This window comes from Notothenia rossii (assembly GCF_949606895.1).
Source record: "Notothenia rossii genome assembly, chromosome: 2".
Taxonomy (NCBI): Eukaryota; Metazoa; Chordata; class Actinopteri; order Perciformes; family Nototheniidae; genus Notothenia; species Notothenia rossii.
The window spans coordinates 18,622,306-18,644,710 of NC_136904.1; the positions used below are offsets into that span (position 1 = coordinate 18,622,306).

Below are 22,405 nucleotides of genomic sequence, written 5' to 3' on the forward strand. Positions count from 1 at the left end.
GTTGTTAATACTGAAATGACTGATGAGATAACTGATGGGTGACTTTACTGTGAGGCAGAAGCAATAGGCTTGAAGTCACCTGTGAAAAGTGGACGTGGTAATTTACTACATTGCAACGGCAGAAAGCAGGCTATAAAAAGGTAATGATATGGTTTCAAGGTCATTTATAGGCAAAACACTTTTAAATGGGCTGCGCTTCTTGTAACCAGGTCTGAGACTGCCATTAAGGGCAATCAACATTGGAAATACAAGCTTTGAGAAGACTCCGTTTACCAAAGTCAATAATGCAAACACGCAGCATTGCCTGTAGCCTGATGGGACAGAATAAAGATATTGCAATATGTCATGGTAACTTACCTCAATCGCTGGAATGCAAATAATGACTGTCCCTAGGTTCGTATTGACAAGGAAGTTGAACTTATTTGTTAAATAATGTAAAGCTGAAAACCCTGTGGTTTTCTTCCACTGGCACATTATTAGATTATTAGCTCACATCCCATAAACATTCATATTTAATCACATAATCAAGCGCTAGGGAGAAGTTGCCTTTAGCTTCTTCAGGGACCCAAGTCACGCATTGACATTTTGCTGATGGCATTTCTCCCTGTTTGCCTGAGCACTCTGTCACACTGCGTCTGATAGGCCTGGTGTTATCGTTATCACCACGACTGTGAATCTTATCTGTGCTAAATGTCGTTAGCCCGTTGACCTGTGATGTCATCTTCCACCGCTAACCTCCTGGGCATCCTGATCTTTACATTAGTCATCCGCCACTGTCACAGCTCACCTCCGAGAGGCATTAGCATGCAGGAGGACGTGTAGCCATCAAGGGGGAGAAGGGCAAATTGACCCAGCTGATTTCTCCCTAATTGGATAATGTCCCATGCCGTGGCTCGAGAAAAGGCTCATCTTTAAGAGCGGGGTTTTGAGAAGGGCTTACTTGGCTGTCGGAGGACTAATGATTTTAAACTTAAATAATACCACAGTCTCGAACATAATGTGAGAGTAAATGACGGCACCCAGGATTTGATACTGGAGTGGTAGAATCTCTTGAGGAAAAGTGAGTCTTACTCAGATATATTAAACACAGATTTTAACAGCCGCTCAGTTGTGAAGTGAGAAACGCTGGAGTGCAAACTACACAGTAAGTGTGAGGCCTGTATCCATGACGATTTGCCATCTGCTGTGAGAGAGCCTGTGTGCTGATAAAAGTGTTTATTTCGAACATGCATGAAGAGAACATACAGTATTCAAGGCAAGGACGAGTTCAGTTCAGATCAGAGGAGGAAAGCGTCTGAGTACATTTACTCAAGTACTAGTACAACCTTGAGCTTCTTGTATTTTACTTGAGTATTTCCTCCTTTTTCTAATTTATACTACTACTCCACTACACTTCAGAGTTAAATGTTTCACATTTTGGTTCACTACATTAATATGAGTAATTAAGTAATCGTACAAATTCAGATGTTCATTGTAAAATAAAATCAGCAAATAAATGATGTTTTATTAAAGATTGAAATAAGATCAAACATTGGTCGGGGAAATATAGATCAGGGTAAAGTCATAACAAATGATCCCCGATTTACTAGCTGAAACATTTAATTGCACATTAATGTCTCAATTATTATACAATACTATAATACATATTGTTCTATGCTGTATCAGGAGTAGGTTTTTTTTGTATAGTGATATACAGACAGTTATTAACTAAAGGTCAATGAGCAACAGGTTAAAAATCAAAACAAACTAAAGCCCATTCATCAATCAGATGTCCCTTGCTTGGTTTTGCAGGTAACTTCAAGTAAGACAGAATTAAACCTCAACACACATGAAGGGAAGCACCGAAAGGATTGTTTATCCATGATCCACTTAAAAACTTGATTTTAATACAGAAATGTTAATAGCATACTGGATTGAGAAAAACAATATCCATATGTAGTTAAACACAATCTCATAAAAAAAATTCCTTTGTTATATCACACTGAGGATAGGATAGAGGTTGGTTTTAAATGAATATTCACCATTGTGCAGCTCACCATTCACTTTGCTTTTATCTTCTGAGAAAAACCTTTATATATATTACTGGATTAACTTCCTGAGCTCACAGCGATGTTAGAAACCTGTTTGCTTGTTCCAGTCCAACTCCATCGCAAAGCCCATTGCTTTCAGCAGAGCTACCTGAAAGATTGATGGCTGTTGGCCATCAGCCATTCTTAGTGTAATGAACTGTGCTTTATTATGATTTGTTGTGAGGCATAACACACCATCATTTTTATTTTCAATTCACGCATCAGAATGTTTTAATTATTGATGGATTAAAAGTTATTACATATACAGTAATGCGTTTGAACATCAGCAGCAGCTGCTCGCATGAGTAACAAGCATTCATTAGCCAGAATTTAGAGTCCAAAGTGAAGAGGTGTTTGCTTTATATGATGCTTAAGCTTGAATTAGTACAAGTAAGTGTTCCTTAGCCCTGACTTTGATGATCCAGAGTAGCTCTGCCCCATCATGGATATCTAATCAAGGGCATTGGAAGTGTGCTGATTGCAATTATCAGAGAAGAAAAGGAAGTTAACCAGTGCTGGCTTAATGCAGACACAGTTCATTTTTTAAGATGTTCTTTGACTGCAGTGAAAAAAAAATGTTTAAAGGCTAAATCCCAACACATTTGCTTGAATCACAATTCTTGCTTAAATGTTGTGATTTGAGAAATGATTTGAAGATGAATTTTCTTTATATTTTTTTATTGACTTTTGGACTTTATAATCAAAACGTTATGGAATTATTTTTATCACAAGTCATTAATAATCCTACACATCTGCCCCTGGGATCAAATTCTTCAAATTCTTAATATTAACAATACTAGCCTACTCTTTATCTGAAGCTTTTCAGAACTACCAGATCTTAACACAATGCATGATGTTTCCTATTTCATGTTGCATGCTGAATATATATATTGAGTATAATTCTGCTCCTGGTGATAAATAGCAGCATTTTTCTGAGTTTCATGGACTAGCAGCCTCAGACACTTTGATGTATTTTTTATTAAGTATTTGTATTATTTCCCTGGCTGACTCATGAGGTCAGTTTTCAGTAAGTGCAAGTAATTGAACAACGTTAAGTGTTCTTGTATCCGTGGTGTTTTGGGCTAAAGTTAGAATATACTGTAATTTAAAGGTACCCTGTGGATTGTGGTTTACCTATAGCTATATGGAGCAATGCTTTTATAAGCAGTTCTTCATTGTATTTTGTATTGCTGTAGATACATGTATTTATAAAGCATACACATGATTAATGAAGACATAACAGTTGACTTTAAAACAAATTTTCCTTGACATAAGAAATCCGAAGTGTTCATTCTGTGCTCGGTGTATTGACTCTTCATAATTCAATGTTCATTTGCATTGTTATTAAGAGAAAAACCACCTGAAAAAGTTTAACCTTCACTTTTTACTAAAATAAACTGTCTTAACATGTAATTGAAATAAGATACAAAAGAGAGTTTATCTATATCTACACTATACTCATTCATATATGAATGTGACCCTACAGTGTTTCTCCTCTTAAGTAGTACTTTTACTGGTGGGTAACTGCAAGTTTAAAGGTCTCCTATTATACTGTTTCTCATCAATATATTATAGGTCTCAGATATATACAAAACATGTCTCTGAATGTGTTTGCCTCCAAATACCAAACCGATCGTGAGTGGCAGCATCCCATAATCCCCTCTGTTTCAGCCCTGTTTCAAAAGTGCTGATTCTCTGTCTGTTACTTTAGATGAAAATAAGGAGCCACTCCCCACGCCCCTCTGAGAGATATCTGGTTAAAAAGAACACAATGGTGCTCTAGGAGGAGATTCAGGTGATAAGGTGGCGGGTGTTACCTTGGTTGGTGATTGGCTAATGGTTACACAAGCCATAAAATCGTTAGGACATCATAAAGTGGCCAAAATCTGATCAGCTCATTTTCAGACAGGTTTTTATATAAATGGATCAGGACAAAAAGTGAAAAAAAAATTTTTTTCCTGAAACGTTCAGAATCTCTTTACACAGAGGGGACACATGTTTATGTATAAAAGACGAAAAAAAAGTGGAATTTCCACAATAGGAGACTTTTAAGACAAAAATATTGAAATAAACATTAGCAAGAGCTGTTGAGCATCCTGACATTACACATACAGTATGGGCAGGGCTCGACATTATAAATGGCCCGCTTGCCCGGAAGCACTATTTAGACACCCCGGGCTAGCATAACGTACTTTCCACTTGGCCGCTCGGGCCACTAAAAATATTGCTTTAAAAAAAAGAATTGTCCTGTGGTATTGGTATTTTGACTTGCAATTTAGTTAAATTGTTTCGTTTATTAACGCTACAACATAGCGTTTTGTGAGTCGGTTGTTGCTGTTGGGTGAAAAGCAAACAGCTGTTTGCTGCGGAGCGCAGCGCGAGCAGGCTCCCGTGAGCAGGAGTGCGCTCCTTCACTACAGACTATCGTGCCACCTAACCATTCGCCAAAATGTTTTTAATACCAGCGGTAACCGGCCAAGCGCCGAAAACAATCTTCAAATAAAAGAAAGTCACCGGAGGAGTTAAAGGAGAGTCACAGGGAGTATGAGAAGAAGAGGGAGAGAACGTTTCAGCCAGCTTGATCGATGGAGTTGGCTTCTAGTGGTGCAGTGACGCGTCCTAAAACCCTTTTTATAATCTATCGATTACATTTATGATTCGAAAATTATAAAAGTAGGGTAGACATGTGGAGATTATCCGGCTGAACAAAACGTGCATTCATCAAACAGGTTTGTTTTCCACAGATCTTATTTCCAGCTATTTTCCAAAACCCTGTGGAGAAATCCCATTGCTTTTTGTCGAGGGAACCAGCAGCTTACTTCCTGGTTTTAGGACGAATCACTGGCTGCACCTCTCAATATGATGCCAATATAAACAAGGTATTCTGTCGGCTCTGTATATCAATGCCGACCTATGCTGACAAGTAAGTGAAGAATAGAAAATATAAAAGGTATTGGCTATAGGGAAATGTCCCAGCAGTTTAGGATAATGAAGGTTCTAATCTAATCTATTACATAGCCATTACATTTCTAACTCCTAATGACAGGGAGGCAGAAAGCGCATTATACAAATGATAATACTCATAATAATAGCAGACATTTTTTTTAAATGACCACAATATCATTATTTTAATAAACCAAATCTGAACAATTGAGGAAAATGAGGAAGAACTGATGATTCAAATGTTGTAGTACAAGTAGTAATGTAGTTAGTGCATAAATTACTATTGCAAAACATCTGTCAAATATAATTTTCTTCATTATAAGTCGATTTTCTTTTGGACGAATGCTCCGGGCCAGTGGTTACAATTGTGGGGCCAGTGATAATACAAGTCCAACCGCCCAGAGGGCCAGAGGCATTTTACCCTTAATGTCTACCCCTGATGGGTGAGAATAATTCATGCTTTCCCTACCTCTGTCGGGATTGCCGTTGAAAATATATGAAGTAAAAATATTTATATGATATATCTTTGCATTTTAAATTGAATTTCACTGTGGTGGATGCACTGATTGATATGTGCTGCGAGGCTTGTATATAGGGAACAGGTGCCAGGTGGTTGCAGCAAAGGAGAAAATGTTGCTCTGCCAACTTTGTGATGGGACTGTATGGGCTGTTCATGTGTTGGAAAAGAAGTGCTGCTTTAATCATCTTTTGTGCAGTTGATCAAAGATACAGATACAAACTTAAACAATACACCCAATGCTGTTTGTTAGATAAAACCTTTCTAACATAACTTTTTCACAATTTTGTTTTTATCCTGGAAAAACCAAACTATATTTTTGTATCATAAATCGACTCACCCTGCCTCTAAGAAGCCAGACGCAGCAGGATTTCTCAGCGGCTGTTTCTATGTACTTGGATCTGCTCCCTATTCTCTTTAAAGTCCACCGATAACGGCGGTTAAAAGTGAAATAGTGAAAACGAAGCAAGAGGTGATCTATACAAGAGAGGATGAAACGCAGTGCTGATGAAAGTGTTATCGCTTTCCATCTTTATTTGGCTGATAGTACATTGTAAAGTTGTGATAGAGTTGTGGTTTTCATCATTCATTTGTTGACAACTCATAGCCGCCTCCAAAGTGTTGTTTCATATCAAGAAAAGGGGACCAGCCTTGGCTTAATAAATGTTCTTGTTGAACCAGAATGCAAACCTATAATATATTGCTGTAATTTACTGTATTCTAGAGAAAAATGTGCTGAAATATTGCTTCAAATCATAACTTATGGGGAGAACTAGAGGCTTGTTTTTCATAGAAGTAGCACTGACTATTTCCCTCTGCATGGTATATGACTCACCACAACATATAACTCAGGTAATAATGGAGGTAAACTCAGGAGCCGGACGGACTCTCGCCATCTTCATCCTTGTTTTGAAAAGCATTTCAGGCTACGTCCTCAATTTTGCAATATCCTGTTATGACTTGTACGCCCCATGGAGGTCTGCATTGCTGTCTCAAGCTGCTGCCTCTTTGGTCTAGTGATCAAAGTGGTGAAGCAGTGAGTACTTTTGGCTTCCTACCAATGAAATACCGCCCACTGTGAGAGGACATGACGACGTCCTGTGGGTGGAGGTTTGCTCAGAAGTGCTTTACTCACCTATCCCATGGTGGATCCTAAAAACCTCTTCAGATATTTATTAACGATTCACATGTGTGTTTTTCAGAAGAGCTCAAAGAGAAGTTGCAAGATTTTGTGTCTGAGACCAACAGCCAGCATCCAGGATTCATCGTGTTGGTGCGTCATACTAAGCAGGAGGGTCTGATCCGTTCCAGAGTGAGCGGGTGGAGGGCCGCTACTGCCCCAGTGGTCGCCCTGTTTGATGCCCACGTCGAATTCAACGTTGGCTGGTGAGTCACTCGCAGCGAGTGCGGCATGAGGTCAACACCAGAGCGTGCTTTTTGAGTCATATCCCTCTGTGTGGGTTTTCAACAAATAATTTCATTTAATAACAAAGACTGTAGCTTGGCTCTTTTTATACTGACTGTATTTTGTATATCTGACGCAAGCATTAATTCAATATATGTATATACACAAAGAATACACTCTGCACAAGATCGCTTATCTGCCAGGCTACTCATACTCCGGCGCATACCTTTGCACTTCCCAAATCTGTCATAGAAACTTCTAAAGGCCTCATTGTACGGATATCTCATTTTAAATGTGTAAACTGTATCTAACTGGTTATTCGTTTTCTTTCCAAAAATGAAGCTGCAGCATGAAGCAATTTTTATTCGCTTTGCATAATATATAGACATTTTATTTATTGGGATAAACCCCTTGAGATGCACCATCTCGTTTTCAAGGGGGTCCCGACAATAGCAACAACTTACAGACATACATAAACAAAAAGACAAAAAGCAAAACATGTCAAACAAGACAAACCATGCACAGTCTGATAAGTACAATTTAAGTAATACATACAATCATTACAATCATTACAATTTGAGAGACAGTCGAGCCGATCAGTTTCATCAATATCAGTTTCATCAATAACAAGTGCAGACCAGTTGAAAGTGAGATAACAATGCATGTTTAAATATACCCAATGATGCAAGAGATCTAATAGCAGCAGGTGAAGTATTCCAGTCTGTTGGGAACATGAACGCTCTTCTGCCAATCAATTTTTTTGCAGAGGGGACAGAGAAATAAATCTGGACAGAATGTCTAACTTGATGATTTGACGAGTATGGTACAACATACTGCTTTAAATAAGGGGGATAGTTAAGATAAATGCATTTAAATATCAGCTGAAGCCAATGCGTGTGTCTTCTTACATTTAATGAAGGCCATTTAAGTTGGTTATACATTGTGCAGTGATGTATACGAGAAGGACAACCAAGAACACATTTGCATAGTCTATTGTAGGCTATGTTGAGTGGAGCAAGATCTGATGTATGTGCATTTTGGTAGACAACATCACAATAGTCCATAATCGGAAGAATAAGTTGAGAAGCAATTCTCTTACGGACACTGAGCGTAAAACAATTGCGAGAGCGGTGTAAGACACTGATTCCGTAATTGACTTTTTGTATTACATGCTTTATATGTAGTTTAAATGAAAGTTCAGAGTCTTGCCATATACCAATATATTTAAAGCTATCAACTTTATGCAGAGAAGTGCCATCCTTCTGATATTTGGATTTTCTAAACTTTGGACAGACATAGCTGTTTTTTTTGTCTTAACCTGTCCTCTTCTGCTAATAGTCTCCTTGTTGTGGCTTCATGTTTATCATACAAACATAAGAGTGAAAACAATTTTTTCGTATCACTCTCAACAAGAAATACAATTGGCTTAATTCCCTAAATGTAGAACTATTGATTAACATTTTCATATCTCATTACATTTGTATAGTTTTTTAGATGAAAAACATCACACACTGTATCATGCATGTTTTCCATGTTTTAAAGGCATAAAACACTTTGATCACTTTGTCAAAATGTAGATGAAATGACCTTGTGTGTATTTCATCTTTTATCACTTCATATTTCAATTAGAAAAATGACCATTAACATATCAGATGGGAAATAATGGTTTGTCAGTCTAACAAATTGGATTGAATTAATGATGAAATTGGTTTCTAAAAAGTGTCCTCACTCATGAGGCGTGATCTCCAAGGTAACTTTGAAAGCCTGTCAAAACCTCTACTCAGTTAAATGTATTTTCTCTTTCCGTATTTGAAGGGCTGAACCCATTCTGCAGAGAATTCAAGAAGACAGAACCCGCATAATCTCCCCATCATTTGATAACATCAAGTACGACACGTTTGAGATTGAAGAGTATCCGCTTTCGGCCCAGGGCTTTGACTGGGAGCTGTGGTGTCGCTACCTTAACCCACCCAAATCCTGGTGGCACAAAGGCAACAAGAGCGCACCAATCCAGTGAGTGACCAGCTGTCTTCGTAGCCTGAATGAAATGACAAGATTTTATGTTATTGTTTAACTTAAATGTAAACTAACCAAATGTCAGGCCTGCTGAATGGGTAATTCATGCAGCATTCATGAACAAATTATATGTTGAACAACGACACATTTCTCTTCTTTCCCCTGTTACTATAGAAACCGTGCCAAGATAATATTACCTGCATAAGAGAAACAAAACTGATTTTCATATTCTTAAACCCCCCTCAGGAGCCCTGCCCTGATAGGCTGCTTCGTGGTGGATAGGCTGTACTTTGAGGAGATCGGTTTGCTGGATGAGGGGATGGAGGTGTACGGAGGAGAAAATGTGGAGCTGGGCATCAGGGTGAGTAATAATGTCATCCCTCGAGGCCATGGGCCATTGTTCATCTAGGTAATGTGTGGGGAATTAACTATGATAATGATACTTAATGGTTGTTGGGAGCAAGGTCACGAGCCTCATTGTCTTTTTTTAATGTAAAATATTCATCTAAAAAATGAGTCCCTCTGCTGCGAGCTAAGTGGTCACTGCAATTAAGAAAAGGTGTAAAGGTAGGATAATCAATAAAGAAGTGAGAAGTATAGCATCAACAAATGTTGAATATGCAGCCAACTTGAATGGAATTAATCTTCACAGCTCCATCATGACTATAGTAATACAGCTGAGCACTGTAGTTTTAAGCAAACGTTACTCAAACATCAGTAAATTGTGCCTTAGTTTGGAACTATTTTCAGAGGCGGATTAATATGCATTTGGTGGTGTAGTGAGTATTTACTGCATCAGGACAGTGTATGATTAAGTCAAAGCTCTCTTAAATAAAGTACCCAGGGCCAGGAAATTATTAATACTGAGGTCAAGAGTCCTCCTAAACTGCACTCAACTCTCTTTTTACTATTAGTTTTATTATCAAACGTAGTTATATTATATTTTTTGGGTTAAAATACTATGACAAAGCCCTCTCCACACTACATCTGTAACTAGGATCATTGTTTTTTGTGTTTTTTGTCTCTTCATGGAGTTTGTTGACACTGAAACATATAGAATAACACATAACAGGGTACAGTGATGTTATATCAATGTTAACAGGCTTTGAAAGGAACAAGTGAATACAGCAGAGGAGATTATCTCAGCAATGTACCCCGAACGCAGTGTGACGTCCTCTCTCTTTTGTAGTGTCAGCTAAAATAAATCATCTCTACTAATTCATTCTGAGTGATCTCCTTCATCCCCTGGTGACCCCACTGAAGCACAAGGGGGAGTAGTCAGTGTTAACAGTCATTGTTACTGTTAGCAGTGATGTGTGAAGAGAACCTCGAGGTTGTTCAGCGTGGATAGAAACACTGTGTCAGTACTAATGCTGCGCTGCTTTCACATGCTATACTTAATTTGTACAACATCACCAGCTCGGACTTGATGAAAATCAGCAGTTGCTGGGTTAGTTCAGCAGTACAACGTGCAGTAGGGTGCACCCTCTTATTGGATTAGTTAGATATTGTTTGTTTTTGTTAAGTCTTATTTTTTTTAAATGCTATTTTCATGCCAGATGACTTATTTCCAATGGTCACATCTCCGAAAAACTAAATCTTTTAAAGAGGCCATGTTGTGCTTTTCTGGGTTTTCTCTTTTCTGTAGTATCTTTTATGGGTCTTGTGCAAGTAAATGGTCTGCAAGCGCTAAAATCCCAAAGTTCCCTCCAGAGGGAGTTTCTTTACCACACACTACCCCCCCCCCCCATGCCTCGATTGGACTCCTTGTTCAATTTCGTAACAAAGTGATATCACTATGTAACACTTGCGCTTCTATTGGCCAGCGCTCACACATCACATTGCAGCTGAGGGGCGGGACATCTCTAAGCGGTTGACTAATCACAACCTCGCTACTGACTCAGATGCGATCATCATTAAACAAGGGAGATTAGTACTGTAAATCATTGTCATCCGAATTAATGTGCCTTATAATATCCCTGGACACATTGATGATTTTTGTTTTTGCAAATATTATAAGCCCTATTTATATAAACAGATAAATCGTTGCTTCATAACACTGTATGTATGATGTGTTTTGACTTTAGTGGTACTATCCATGTTGTTTACTTGCTTGGTTTTGTTTGACTAAAGGAACTTGCCCTAGCCTGAAGGTAAGTGCAGTTTAGAGTTCAACAATGTTTTGGAATAAGAGGGTGACGCAGTGAGCCAAGAGCTACGAGACTGGAGGACTCTGGCTTGGCCTCAGATTAGCAGTCCCAGAGAGCCCGGCTCCAGCAGGGTCTGTCTGTCTGTGTGTCTGTCTGTCTGCAGTGTATTGGTCATGCCTGCAGACCACCTGCCAGCACACAGACTGGCTGCTGACGGATCCTCAGAGACAAACTCAAACCAGGCCAACAGCTACAGGCTTTGGCTGAAGCTTGAAGGGGAAGTCCTCCTGGGCAGAGTGAGGGTGAAATTAGCCGCTGCTCTATATTTGGTCCCAAAGCTGTATGTCTCTATCATAGTGTACAATAACTACCATTGGATTCTGCATATTGATACAAATGTTTATTTTATTTGTCTGTGTTTCCTTTGCGCAAATGCAGTAATGAATGATTGCGCTTGATTATGAAAAGGGAGTTTCAATTCCTGTGTGAATTAATCAGTCTTTTATTTGAAGATTACACATTAACAACACATTGCTCCAATGTTTTTCCCTAATGAGTGTAACAACACATTATCAAAAAAACACTGCATTAATTGATAAGTCAACAAAATGTCCAGCAAAACGTTAAGTGGATGTATTTTTTTCCATAAAGCTGTCATAACCAAACTGATTTGAAATTGAAATGAATGCTTTTTTTTTTGTCCAATACTTGAATTTAGTAGTTAACAATTCATGTTTCAAACGTTTATTAACGGCAGCATATGTAGTTTGAGTTTGGCGTTGAGGTTCCGGCCTCATCACTCACCGCAGATATTATTTACGTAGATCGTTGAGGAGTGATTATTATATAACAAGCGCCAGATTACGGAGATTGTGTTTGGTTGGTTGTATTATGGAGTAAAGCATATCACGTGTAGATGTATCATTGGGGTTCGAGTTGACTGCCTGAACTAGCACCAATGGCGGTTCTAGACCAATTTGACTGTGGGGGCCACTGGGGGGCCAGTTATTTTCTGAGGGGAGCACAATAAATGCAGGACGAAAAAGAGAACTAGACAGTATGAAGTAATTGCGCATAAGAAAACAATGCAATACAGTTATTGGTATTTGTTTCAGTACACTTATTTCTTTCAGATATATCTTATAGTTATTACTGTTAGCTTCAGATTAAGTTATAGTACAATTTTTGCACTAACACCATATCATATTTATATAAAAATAAAGGCAATGAACAGTTACATCTCTACTTTACATCTACAATTACACGGATACAATAGTTTAACTCACCTTCAAATATCGTGGTAGTCTCTCGATACGTAGGTTTCAATGAGTCTCTCTTGGATGCAACAGCCTCTGATGATCCGAGATGAGAAGTGTTTGTTTTTCGCGCACTTCAGCCGGACAGTGAAAGGGAGTGCACCGCTCTAATGGGTCCGACTAGAATGACGAATAACGTTAGTTCCGCCTATTCCGTCATTCAATAGATCGTTTAATAAATAATACATTTTTTCATTTTTTTCACTTTTCATTTTTAGGGGATCAGAGGTCAGTGTTAGGGGGACACTGGCCCCCCCCCCTAGAACCGCCCCTGACTAGCACAAAGGTTTCGTTCCATTAATGGCGGCAGCTTAAGGCTACATTAATCAGCTGTAAAAGAGAGCCTTTTACTAAAAGGTTATCAACCCTAAGCCTTTTTATTACTAACTGTAAGTGTTGCCCTTTTCCTAAATTGATATCCAGTTCAACCATGAGCTTAAATCCAAAATAAACCTGAACATATTACAAATTGCTAAAAGATAATCCTGGGAAGCATGGTCCTTGCTAAATATAAAACACATTGCGACAGTACCTGCTCTCTTTTTGAACTTTAAGTAATAGATATTTTTGTTTTATAATGAACGTGCAGCAAACCTAAGATATTGTTTTTGTGAAAGGATCATTCAAGTCAGACTGTACGGTGGAAATTGGACAGGACCTTGTAACTGAATAATAATACAAATGATTTCCCGAAACACCTGTGAATACTGGGTGTTGTGCCAGTGAAGCCAGCACGGATAAATGCATCACGAAAAAAAAAAAACAAAGCCGACATCATCACTCTCACCAGTGCCAGGAAGGTTGTGTTGAAAAATGAGGATCATTGAAGGCTATGAAAACAATTATGACACGGGCTTTGTGCATGGTATTTATGGACTGGCAATAAAACACCATTACTGTCATCACAGCGATTAACACATTATATTTCACCCAAATATTCAGCCTGCAATTTGTAGTCAATATAAGTAATGTCTAATATTGAGCATATTAAATTAAAGTATTGTCATTATTAGGACCTTGGCAGCCTGCACAATGTGATCAACTACCAGTTTACAAAACAATTGATCCAAACATAAATGTAGATGATCTATTGCTATTAACAAATATATTGTATCTGTAGCGCTTTGACATACTGTATGTATGAGATATAAAAGTGCAATGGAGGTTATAAATGCAAAACATACATATTTATAAGCTCAATTTAAATATATCCCAGCAGTAGGTGTAGGACTTTGAAATATCTAAATATGCTAAATCTATCTGTAGTAGCTTTTTATAACAGGCTCTTAACTTTAGTCTACTTTTTGTCTTAATTACATTATCTTTTATTATAACAGTATCTGTCAAATATCTTCATGTCACCACATTTGCTAACTGTAAATACTGTAGATGTTGGATGAAGCTGTCTCTTGTTGATCTGACAGGTACATGAACACCGTCAGAAACAATACATTAAGCTGCAACAAAACGTGCTGGTTCGAGCTTTTTGGAAACGTATAAAGATTTAGAGGTGTGTTTAATCAAGGCAAACATGGTTTGTTCCTTAACGACTGTGAGTCTGTCATTGTTGTAGAAAAGCGATGATTTAGTTTCATGACCCTTGGGCTACTGAAAATCTATTGAACCCCGCTGAGTAATCTCAGGCCAACAGGACAATCAATGAGAAAGTATTTTCTCCAACAGAGTAATGTATGTCTCTGGTATCAAAATAACCACATCTATATGCAATATAAAGACAACATTGACTTTAACATTTGAGACTAAACATTACTAAGATTTGTATTAACAGTTTACAGTTGACTGGCTTTCAACAAACAACAACTGTTTTATTACTCCGGCTCATTTCTTTTAGAATTGATTTTTAGATTATTAGAATTACCTACAGTACAATGTTTAAACCATACCATCCTTCCTTTACACTGAGTTACGTTACGTATTACATAGACAAAGCTACACATTACACACATGAAGCATGCATGTTGTTATCATGTTGACAATTCCAATTATAATGTATAGATTTAATCAAATATGCATTAAATTGGCACTATAGTAAACAGTTACAGTATAAGTGTATTTAATGTTGATAGAAAAACTAAAATAAAATAAAAACCAGAAAAAACAAAGATTGTCATAAAAAATAGTTCTTGATTTGATTGTTTTCTTATTTTTTTGACAAGATGGAGCTGATGGTGAGAGCTCAGCTGTAACTGGCCTGGGGAAGTAATTTCACCATTGTGGAGAAAAGTTAAGAATGGCATGAGAAAGGAGTGAGAGAGGAGGGAAGAGGGATGGTTGTTTCCATTACGGTCTTATTGCCCTGGGCAGGGGGGGGAGTGATATTGGAGGACAGGGTCAGCACAGTGCGGCTGCAGCAGAGTGGATGAGTTTTCAAGTTTTTTTAAGACACCCTCTGGATGGGAAATTCAGTATCACAGACTGAATACTAACACTCAAACATGGATCCCCATGGAGAGAGGATGGATCGGAGTTGACAGATTTGACAGTAGATGGCAAACCTGCTGGATCAGGTTTTTAGGCGCAGTATTGGCTTTGTGCAGTATTAACTCAATTTTCAGCTTTCACACTTTCTCCTGAGCTCTTTTTACTGTATCTCTGAATCCATATTTATCTGTGGACAATCTTTCTTTACCCTTATACCTCTGATCACTTATTATTCATGAGTTTGTTCTGCCCTGCATACAGTTTTATTGTGATATCAAAATGGATATGTCATGATTTACATATTCATCACCACAAATATACATTTTGCAGAGGTCCACATACAAACGCAGCTCCAGAGGTAACTTGAATATTTAAGTTGGAGTATCACATTTTAAAAAGCTAAAAACTTGGATTATTTGTTATGAACAAAACATTATGTTTTATATATAATTTAATTGGAAAAGATTGTGTGGTCTTACTGTATGTATGAAGTCGTATAAATGTGTAGCCAGAGAACTTGCTTGATGAATGTGTGATATGTTTCACCCCAGAAGGTGTTGTTCTGTGTGCAGGAAGTGAGTGCTTGTCAGATTCACACATCTTTGAGCTGATGATAACACTTGTGAGGAGGAAGGAAGCTGCTTAGATTGAAAAATAAATCAGGTCCCTAGATAAAGATATTTTGTTCTCGGTGGGTTCAGTTTCAAGACAGGAACACTGTGCTCGTTTCTGTTCAGACTGCAGGCTTTTATTTGTGGTTAATAAACGCCTCTCAAGTGGTTGCAACTGGTGGGATTTCCTCTGTAGTTGTCATTAAGACTTACATTATTTATGGTGTTGCTTCTGGAGATAAAATCAGTCTACAGCGATCGCAGCAATTTTTAGAAAAGGGACAACGCACTCCTCTGTTGAGTTTAAGGCTAGACTTGGACTAGTGGAAAAACATATCCAACTGTGAAACTGTAATAGCTTTTGACTATATAACTGAGTTCAGATTTTTTTGCAGATGTAAAAAATAATAGTAAGACAACAAGAATAAGTCTAGTTATGCTTAAAAAAAACAGTCCTTGGGTAATTGGAACACAAACAATCAGGGAAACCCACTGCCATCTCTTCCCTTCTAGAAATGTTCCTGTTTCTAGTTAGATGGGATGTAATGGTAAGTGGTACATTAATAATTCAAGGCTATGACTCTTCACATGACTGTCTGCTTGGATTACTGCAGCCCTGTCTCCTAGAAATTAAATTTATATGCATTTATTCTTCATTAGCGATTTATGTTCAAGGGCAACATTCAGAGCCAAGTGAGGGTTAGCAAAAATAATAAACGCATGTAGAACATTTACCCTCAACACCGGCAGCAGGGATTTTTTTCCCCCATGTCAATTTCACAATCAGCACTTTTTTTAAGGATTTGGAGGGTCAGTAAGTTACGTTACAAAGAAAAAGAAAAACATAACGGTTTTCCAGAGGTATCAATCATGCAAATAGTTTGATATATGTCTTGTTTTTGAGATATCTGTCTATCTGAGACTTCTGCCTCCAACCAAATAGAAAAGAAGTTAATCAAACGAGCAATAATTTAAAAACTCTACAGTAAGACACAATGTCATATGGTCAAGATGTTTGCTGTAGAAGTAACATGTGTACTGAGAAACATTTTAAAATCTGTTTATTGTAGGGTTACATGAAAAAATTGAATATCTATAAATACTGCAATTATTTGTATTTATTATGAGATAGGTTGTTCCACCTATAAAATATGGAAACTGTTGCCAATCAATGTATACTTTTGAGTTTTTGGTCTAATTGAGGGGCCCAGAGGGCTTTAGTCTTTACAGTCCTTTTAAGGCATGGAACATTTTAGACTCTATCTGTTACAAAGTGATGGCAACAGCTCTGGTATGTGAATGTTTTTGAATAAACTATTCAAACATGACCAGACTTTACTGATGTTCCTGTTGTATTTCACAACTGGTGCGGGAAAGGGTTTGCTGGCATCAACGCAGAACAGCGGTGTGGTGTGAAAAATATTAATGACGCTCATGCTGAATGAGTGGATGGATTTTAACATTTATTTTTCCGCTGATTGATTGATAATCTCTGTGCTGTGAATAATGACCATACTGTATGAGCATGAAGGACGCTGTGATAGGCTAATCAAGCCTGCAAAATCTTTTTCTCATCAATGTCATAATTTATTATATAGAGTAGTACTTTTGTTTGCTATATGTAAAGCTCTTTTCAGTTCGGCTCAGAATCTGCTTCATGTTGAGGCATTTAGGGAATTTGACTCCAATGACTTAATTTAATGTATGTGCTAACTTAGGCCTATCACAATACATCATCAACTTATGGTACAATTCATAGACATTTCCTTGATAATGTGCCTGCTTTCCTCTTCCAAGCTCTGGGCATTGCATGATTTCGCATACATTCAATACCTTTTTGTTTACAGAGCCTGAAGGTTCCTTTTTATTTGTTATTTAGGTTGTGTGGTTTTTCCTTGTTCATTGCTCTTTAATAGGCGGTACTCAAATGGTCATAAAATGGGAAAATATTTACATTTCTGGGACATTATTATTATTATTATTATCATCCAGCAAAGGTAATCATTGTGAGAGGCCTACAGTATGAACACAGCGCTAAGAACAGACTACACATATACAGAGCCAAAACAAGGTCAACAAAGCTACACAGAAATAAGCAAACAAAACAATGAGGTATTTTATATATATTTATGGAAGTATATCCCCATGTATACTGGTCAAAATGCTGCTGTTAACTGTATGCAGGGTCACAGAAAGGGCAAGATTGTGTGGGAGTGTAGCAGAACGCTTTCTGGAATAAATATTGTATTCGTAATGTAATAAGGAACAAACTGTAAGTGCATATGGCGGATGGCTGTTTATCCATACTGTATTTATAAACTACATAGGGGCAAAAAAATGTATCTGAATGTATTGTTTTATAACATGTTTATCCACTCAAACAAACTCTTAATGACAGTGAAGTAGGAAGAAAGGGTTATTGACGTTCACTGCTCTGCTGGATGTTAGCACTGGAGGAAGCTTGAAGTTCTCATTCATAACACTCTGTTCGATGTCTCACTATGGGATGCGCCTCAACGCGTATGCAAACAGAAGCATCAATCTCATTACGCCAATCCTGATTGGCTGGTGATCTTGACGTCTACGTCAGGGAATCCACCCACCCTATAAGTACCTTGCGCTACGACGCAGCGTCATTCAAACACCTCTTCTCGCTTCAGAGCACATCTCGAATTATCAGTAGCCGGGCTAGCTTAGCGGTCCACAGACTGAACCCAAAGCTAACATTCGGTCGACGGGCGCTTGCCGGTTACTTTTTTACTTTGCAAGAAGACTGAACAATATTAACACACCAGTTAATATTGTAATATGCCTCCCCGTTTCTTTCTTTCGAAATTACGGTAAGGTTTGATTTTTTTCTTCAAGCTAGTAACATACCTGTTGCTAGCTTTTCTTCCCTCCACACCGACACCACGGTAGCGAGGACGTTCTCTTTTCTCTCTCACACCAGAGGAGACGGAGATAATAACAAAAGGTATTAACACACCAGTTAATATTCTTTAAAGAATAAAATCTACGCCGTCGCTTTTTCCTTTCGGATTAACGACAAGGTTGGATTTTTTTTTCTCAGTAACGTACCTGTTACTAGCGTGTCCACTCCACGCCGACACCCCGGCGAATGAAGATGGACCCTTCTCTCCCTCACACCAGAGGAGTCAGGGACTCGGAGGCTTGGCTATGCGGCTGCGGGTTTAAGATCTCAGGCACAGACTCACACCAGGTCTGCTCGTCCTGCCTCGGGCTGGAACACAACCAGGAGGCTATCGATAACCCCGGCTCGTGCGGGCATTGTGGCCGCTTCACCATTAAGAGCCTCCGCCGACGGCTAGCACACCAAGCTAGCTTGTCGGGACAGGACCCCCTCATATCCGCTGATTCGCGCACGAGGCGAGGATGAGCTGGCCAAGAAGATCTCCGGTTCTGGCAGCTGCCGCTCAGGCACAGCCGACCCAGGTTTTCAGCCACCAGGCGAGGAAGAAGGAGCGGGCGGCCTGACAGCTGGAAGTTCCCTGTTCCCTTGCTCCAGAACACGTTCTAGTGTTAGATGCTCATGTGTTTTCGGGCTGCCATCATGCCCCCATCTTCCCGCCGCCTTGAGTGATGCCAGAACGTCATCCTCAAGTTCGCGCCATAAGGGAAATGGACTTAACATCAAAGACAGCAAGTTCCGCTGCCTGTTTAAGTCACAGTTAACACATGTCATCATTATTGTTTCCTAATAAATCATTTTCCACTGTTGTTTCCAGGCTTGAAGCCAAGGGCGCAGTCAATAAAAATGAAAATAAAAACAATAAACCGTCTGTCGTCTACCCGTCTTTTGAGAGCGGCTACGGCCTCTCTCAAAAGGCGGACATTAGACGGGATTGTGAAGGCACCACCGCCACGCGCATGCGCAGTGTCGGCCGTCTCTGTTGCGTCTCGTGCGCCAGAACGACTGGTTCACATCAGTCGACCTGAAAGATGCGTATTTCCACATCCCAGTATATTACCCACACAGGAACTATCTGAGGTTCGCCTTTCAGGGTGTCTGTTACGAGTACAGAGTACTTCCCTTCGGTCTGTCTCTCAGCCCGCGAGTGTTTGTACGGTGTACGGAAGCCGCGATAGCCCCGTTAAGGCAACAGGGTATTCGCTTGGCAACTTATCTGGACGACTGGCTGCTTCTCGCACAATCGGAGCAAGAGGCTATTACGCAGACGAATGTCCTCGTAAAACACCTGCTCGATCTGGGTTTCGTAATAAACACAGAAAAGAGCATGTTGTCCCCAGCCCAGACTGTACTCTTCCTGGCCCTACACCTGAATTCGGTGCCCTTTACAGCCCGCCTGTCAGTAGAGAGAGTGAAAGCCTTCAGGGCTTGCCTCGCTCATTTCCGGCTATGCAAATATGTTCTCTTCAGATCATGTCTGCGGTTACTGGGGCTCATGGCGTCAGCCATCCTGGTGGTACGACTGGGATGCTTACACATGAGGGAGTTTCAGCGCTGGGTAGCCGCCCTCAGACTGGACCCCGCGCGTTATGGCGCGCGGAGAGTGTGGGTCACTATGAAATGCGTAATGGCACTGCGCCACTGGCTACACCCGACTTTTCTAGTACGGGGCGTGCCTATGGGTGCTGTCCTATCGCGGAAGGTGGTCACCACGGACGCATGTCTGACGGGCTGGGGGGGTATATACAAAGGTCGACCTGTGAGGGGTCTCTGGAGCAGAGACCTCCAACGGTCGCACATAAATTACCTGGAGCTTTTAGCGGTGTTCCTCACCCTGAAACGCTTTCTGCCTTTTCTCAGAGGACACCATGTCCTCGTGAGGACAGACAATACGACCACAATATCGTATATAAACCGTCATGGGGGTTTGCGTTCTCTCCAGTTACACATGCTGGCACGCAAACTGATCTTGTGGAGCTGCGGACGTCTCCTCTCTCTGAGAGCGACGCACGTACCAGGAGTGATGAACCTCGGGGCAGATCTGCTGTCCAGAGGTGCACCACTATATGCAGACTGGACTCTACATCCAATGGTTGTGAGTCAGCTGTGGGTGCGTTACGGCCGAGCCGCGGTAGATCTGTTCGCATCAAAAGAAAATGCTCAATGTCAGCTGTTCTTTTCAATGCGCGATTTAAACGCACCGTTAGGCGTGGACGCGCTCGCGCACGTTCGTCCTCCGGTCCTCCTGTACGCGTTTCCACCCCTGGCTCTGATACCCCCAACTCTGGCCAGAGTGAGAGAACAACGCCACACACTGATCCTGATAGCTCCGCACTGGCCAGCAATGTACTGGCTGGCGGAGATATATCAGCTGCTGTGCGGACAGCCGTGGCAGCTCCCACTACGTAGGGACATACTGTCTCAGGCGGGGGACGACGATCTTTCACCCACACCCAGAGCGCTTGGCACTATGGGCCTGGCCCGTGAGTGGTACAATCTGAATACAGTGGGGCTCCCTCAGAAGGTGATAAACACTATTCAGAGTGCAAGAGCTTCCTCCACCAGGTCTCGCTATGGCTGTAAGTGGAGGGTGTTTGAGGAATGGTGCCTTCAAAAAGGACACATCTCTTTTCAATGTCCTGTTGGGATGATTTTATCATTTCTACAGGACCTGATTGATAAACACAGAGCTTTCTCTATGACCAAAGTGTACCTGGCTGCTATTGCTGCATGCCATGTGGGCTTTGAGGGAAAGACGGCTAGCCAACATCCTTTGGTCTGCCGTTTTATGAAGGGAGCTCGCAGGCTCCTTCCTGTTTCTAGGTAACTGGTGCCCTTATGGGACTTGGCAGTGGTTTTAGATGGACTCACTCGACCTCCATTTGAACCCCTGGAAGAAGCTGACATGAAACACCTGTCACTGAAGACAGTGCTGTTACTGGCTCTGGCATCTGCCAAGCGAGTCAGTGACATTCATGCGCTCTCTGTACATCCTTCATGCACTCAGTTTGCCCCGGGGCAAACGAGAGTGTTGCTGAAGCCCAACCCTGCCTTTATACCTAGGGTGGTTGGCTCGTGTACCCCCATTGACATTGTAGCATTTCCTCTGCCGCTGTGTTCCTCCGGGGAACAGCAGCCGAATTTGCTGTGTCCAGTTCGTGCTTTACGCACCTATATGGACAGGTCAAAAGAGTTTCGTTGCAATGACCAACTCTTTATATCCTGGGCTAACCCTCAGATGGGCAAGCCCGTTACCAGGCAACGGCTCTCCCACTGGATTGTGGAAGTGATTGCTCTGGCTTATACGATTCAGGGTTTGCAGGCACCAACGGACCTGCGTGCTCATTCTACTCGTGGACTGGCTACATCCTGAGCTTTGTTCAAGGGTGTTTCCATCCAAGACATTTGTGCAGCAGCAAGCTGGTCCTCACCGCTCACTTTTGTCCGCTTTTACAGGCTAGATGTCTCTGCTCCAAGTGTGGCCCGCACAGTGCTGGGCCCCGTGTTGAGTCAGAGCTCTATCTGTTAAGTTCTGGTTGTTTTGGTGATTTTCGAGATAAGCATGTCTAGCAATACGGGAGTATCTCCTCAGAGAGAGCTGATAAACATCACTGTAAAACAAATGCTAATTGTCTGCTTTGCTTCCGCTCTGTGCTTTGGGCAGCCAGAGATCAACCTCTGCTTTACTTTCAAAGTCTGTGGCTCTGTTCGAACTTGAATATTAACATAATGCATTTTGTGGAGGTTGAGTATTTCCTCTTAGCTCACGTCTTACATTCTGAAATTCTTGCATATGTGATGTAGATCTAAGCTTTTCTCGCATACAAAAAAAAAAACATTGCAGTTTGAAAGAACTACAGAATAAATGGAACTTCATACATTTTATGAATAGTTTGATTATGTGCTATTTTGAGCCAGTGATAGCATTTCTTATCGTAAAATACTGAGGAAATGTGAAATTAATGCAGTGGGAAATATTTGGGTGTTAGGGCTTCTGGGGGACAAGA

The 22,405-nt window shown here is 40.3% G+C and overlaps 1 protein-coding gene across 2 annotated transcripts in view; it reads left to right on the forward strand.

The window, feature by feature from the left end:
- Positions 1-22,405, forward strand: part of galnt18b (UDP-N-acetyl-alpha-D-galactosamine:polypeptide N-acetylgalactosaminyltransferase 18b) — a 92,052-nt gene that overhangs the window by 42,312 nt on the left and 27,335 nt on the right. The window contains exons 4-6 of one of the 2 annotated variants that reach the window (XM_079662905.1): positions 6,735-6,915; positions 8,750-8,947; positions 9,197-9,311. In XM_079662905.1, coding sequence (XP_079519031.1) covers positions 6,735-6,915; positions 8,750-8,947; positions 9,197-9,311 — 494 coding nt within the window. Of the gene's footprint in view, positions 1-6,731; positions 6,916-8,749; positions 8,948-9,196; positions 9,312-22,405 lie in introns of both variants that reach the window. The other variant, XM_079662904.1, reaches the window with a different exon arrangement.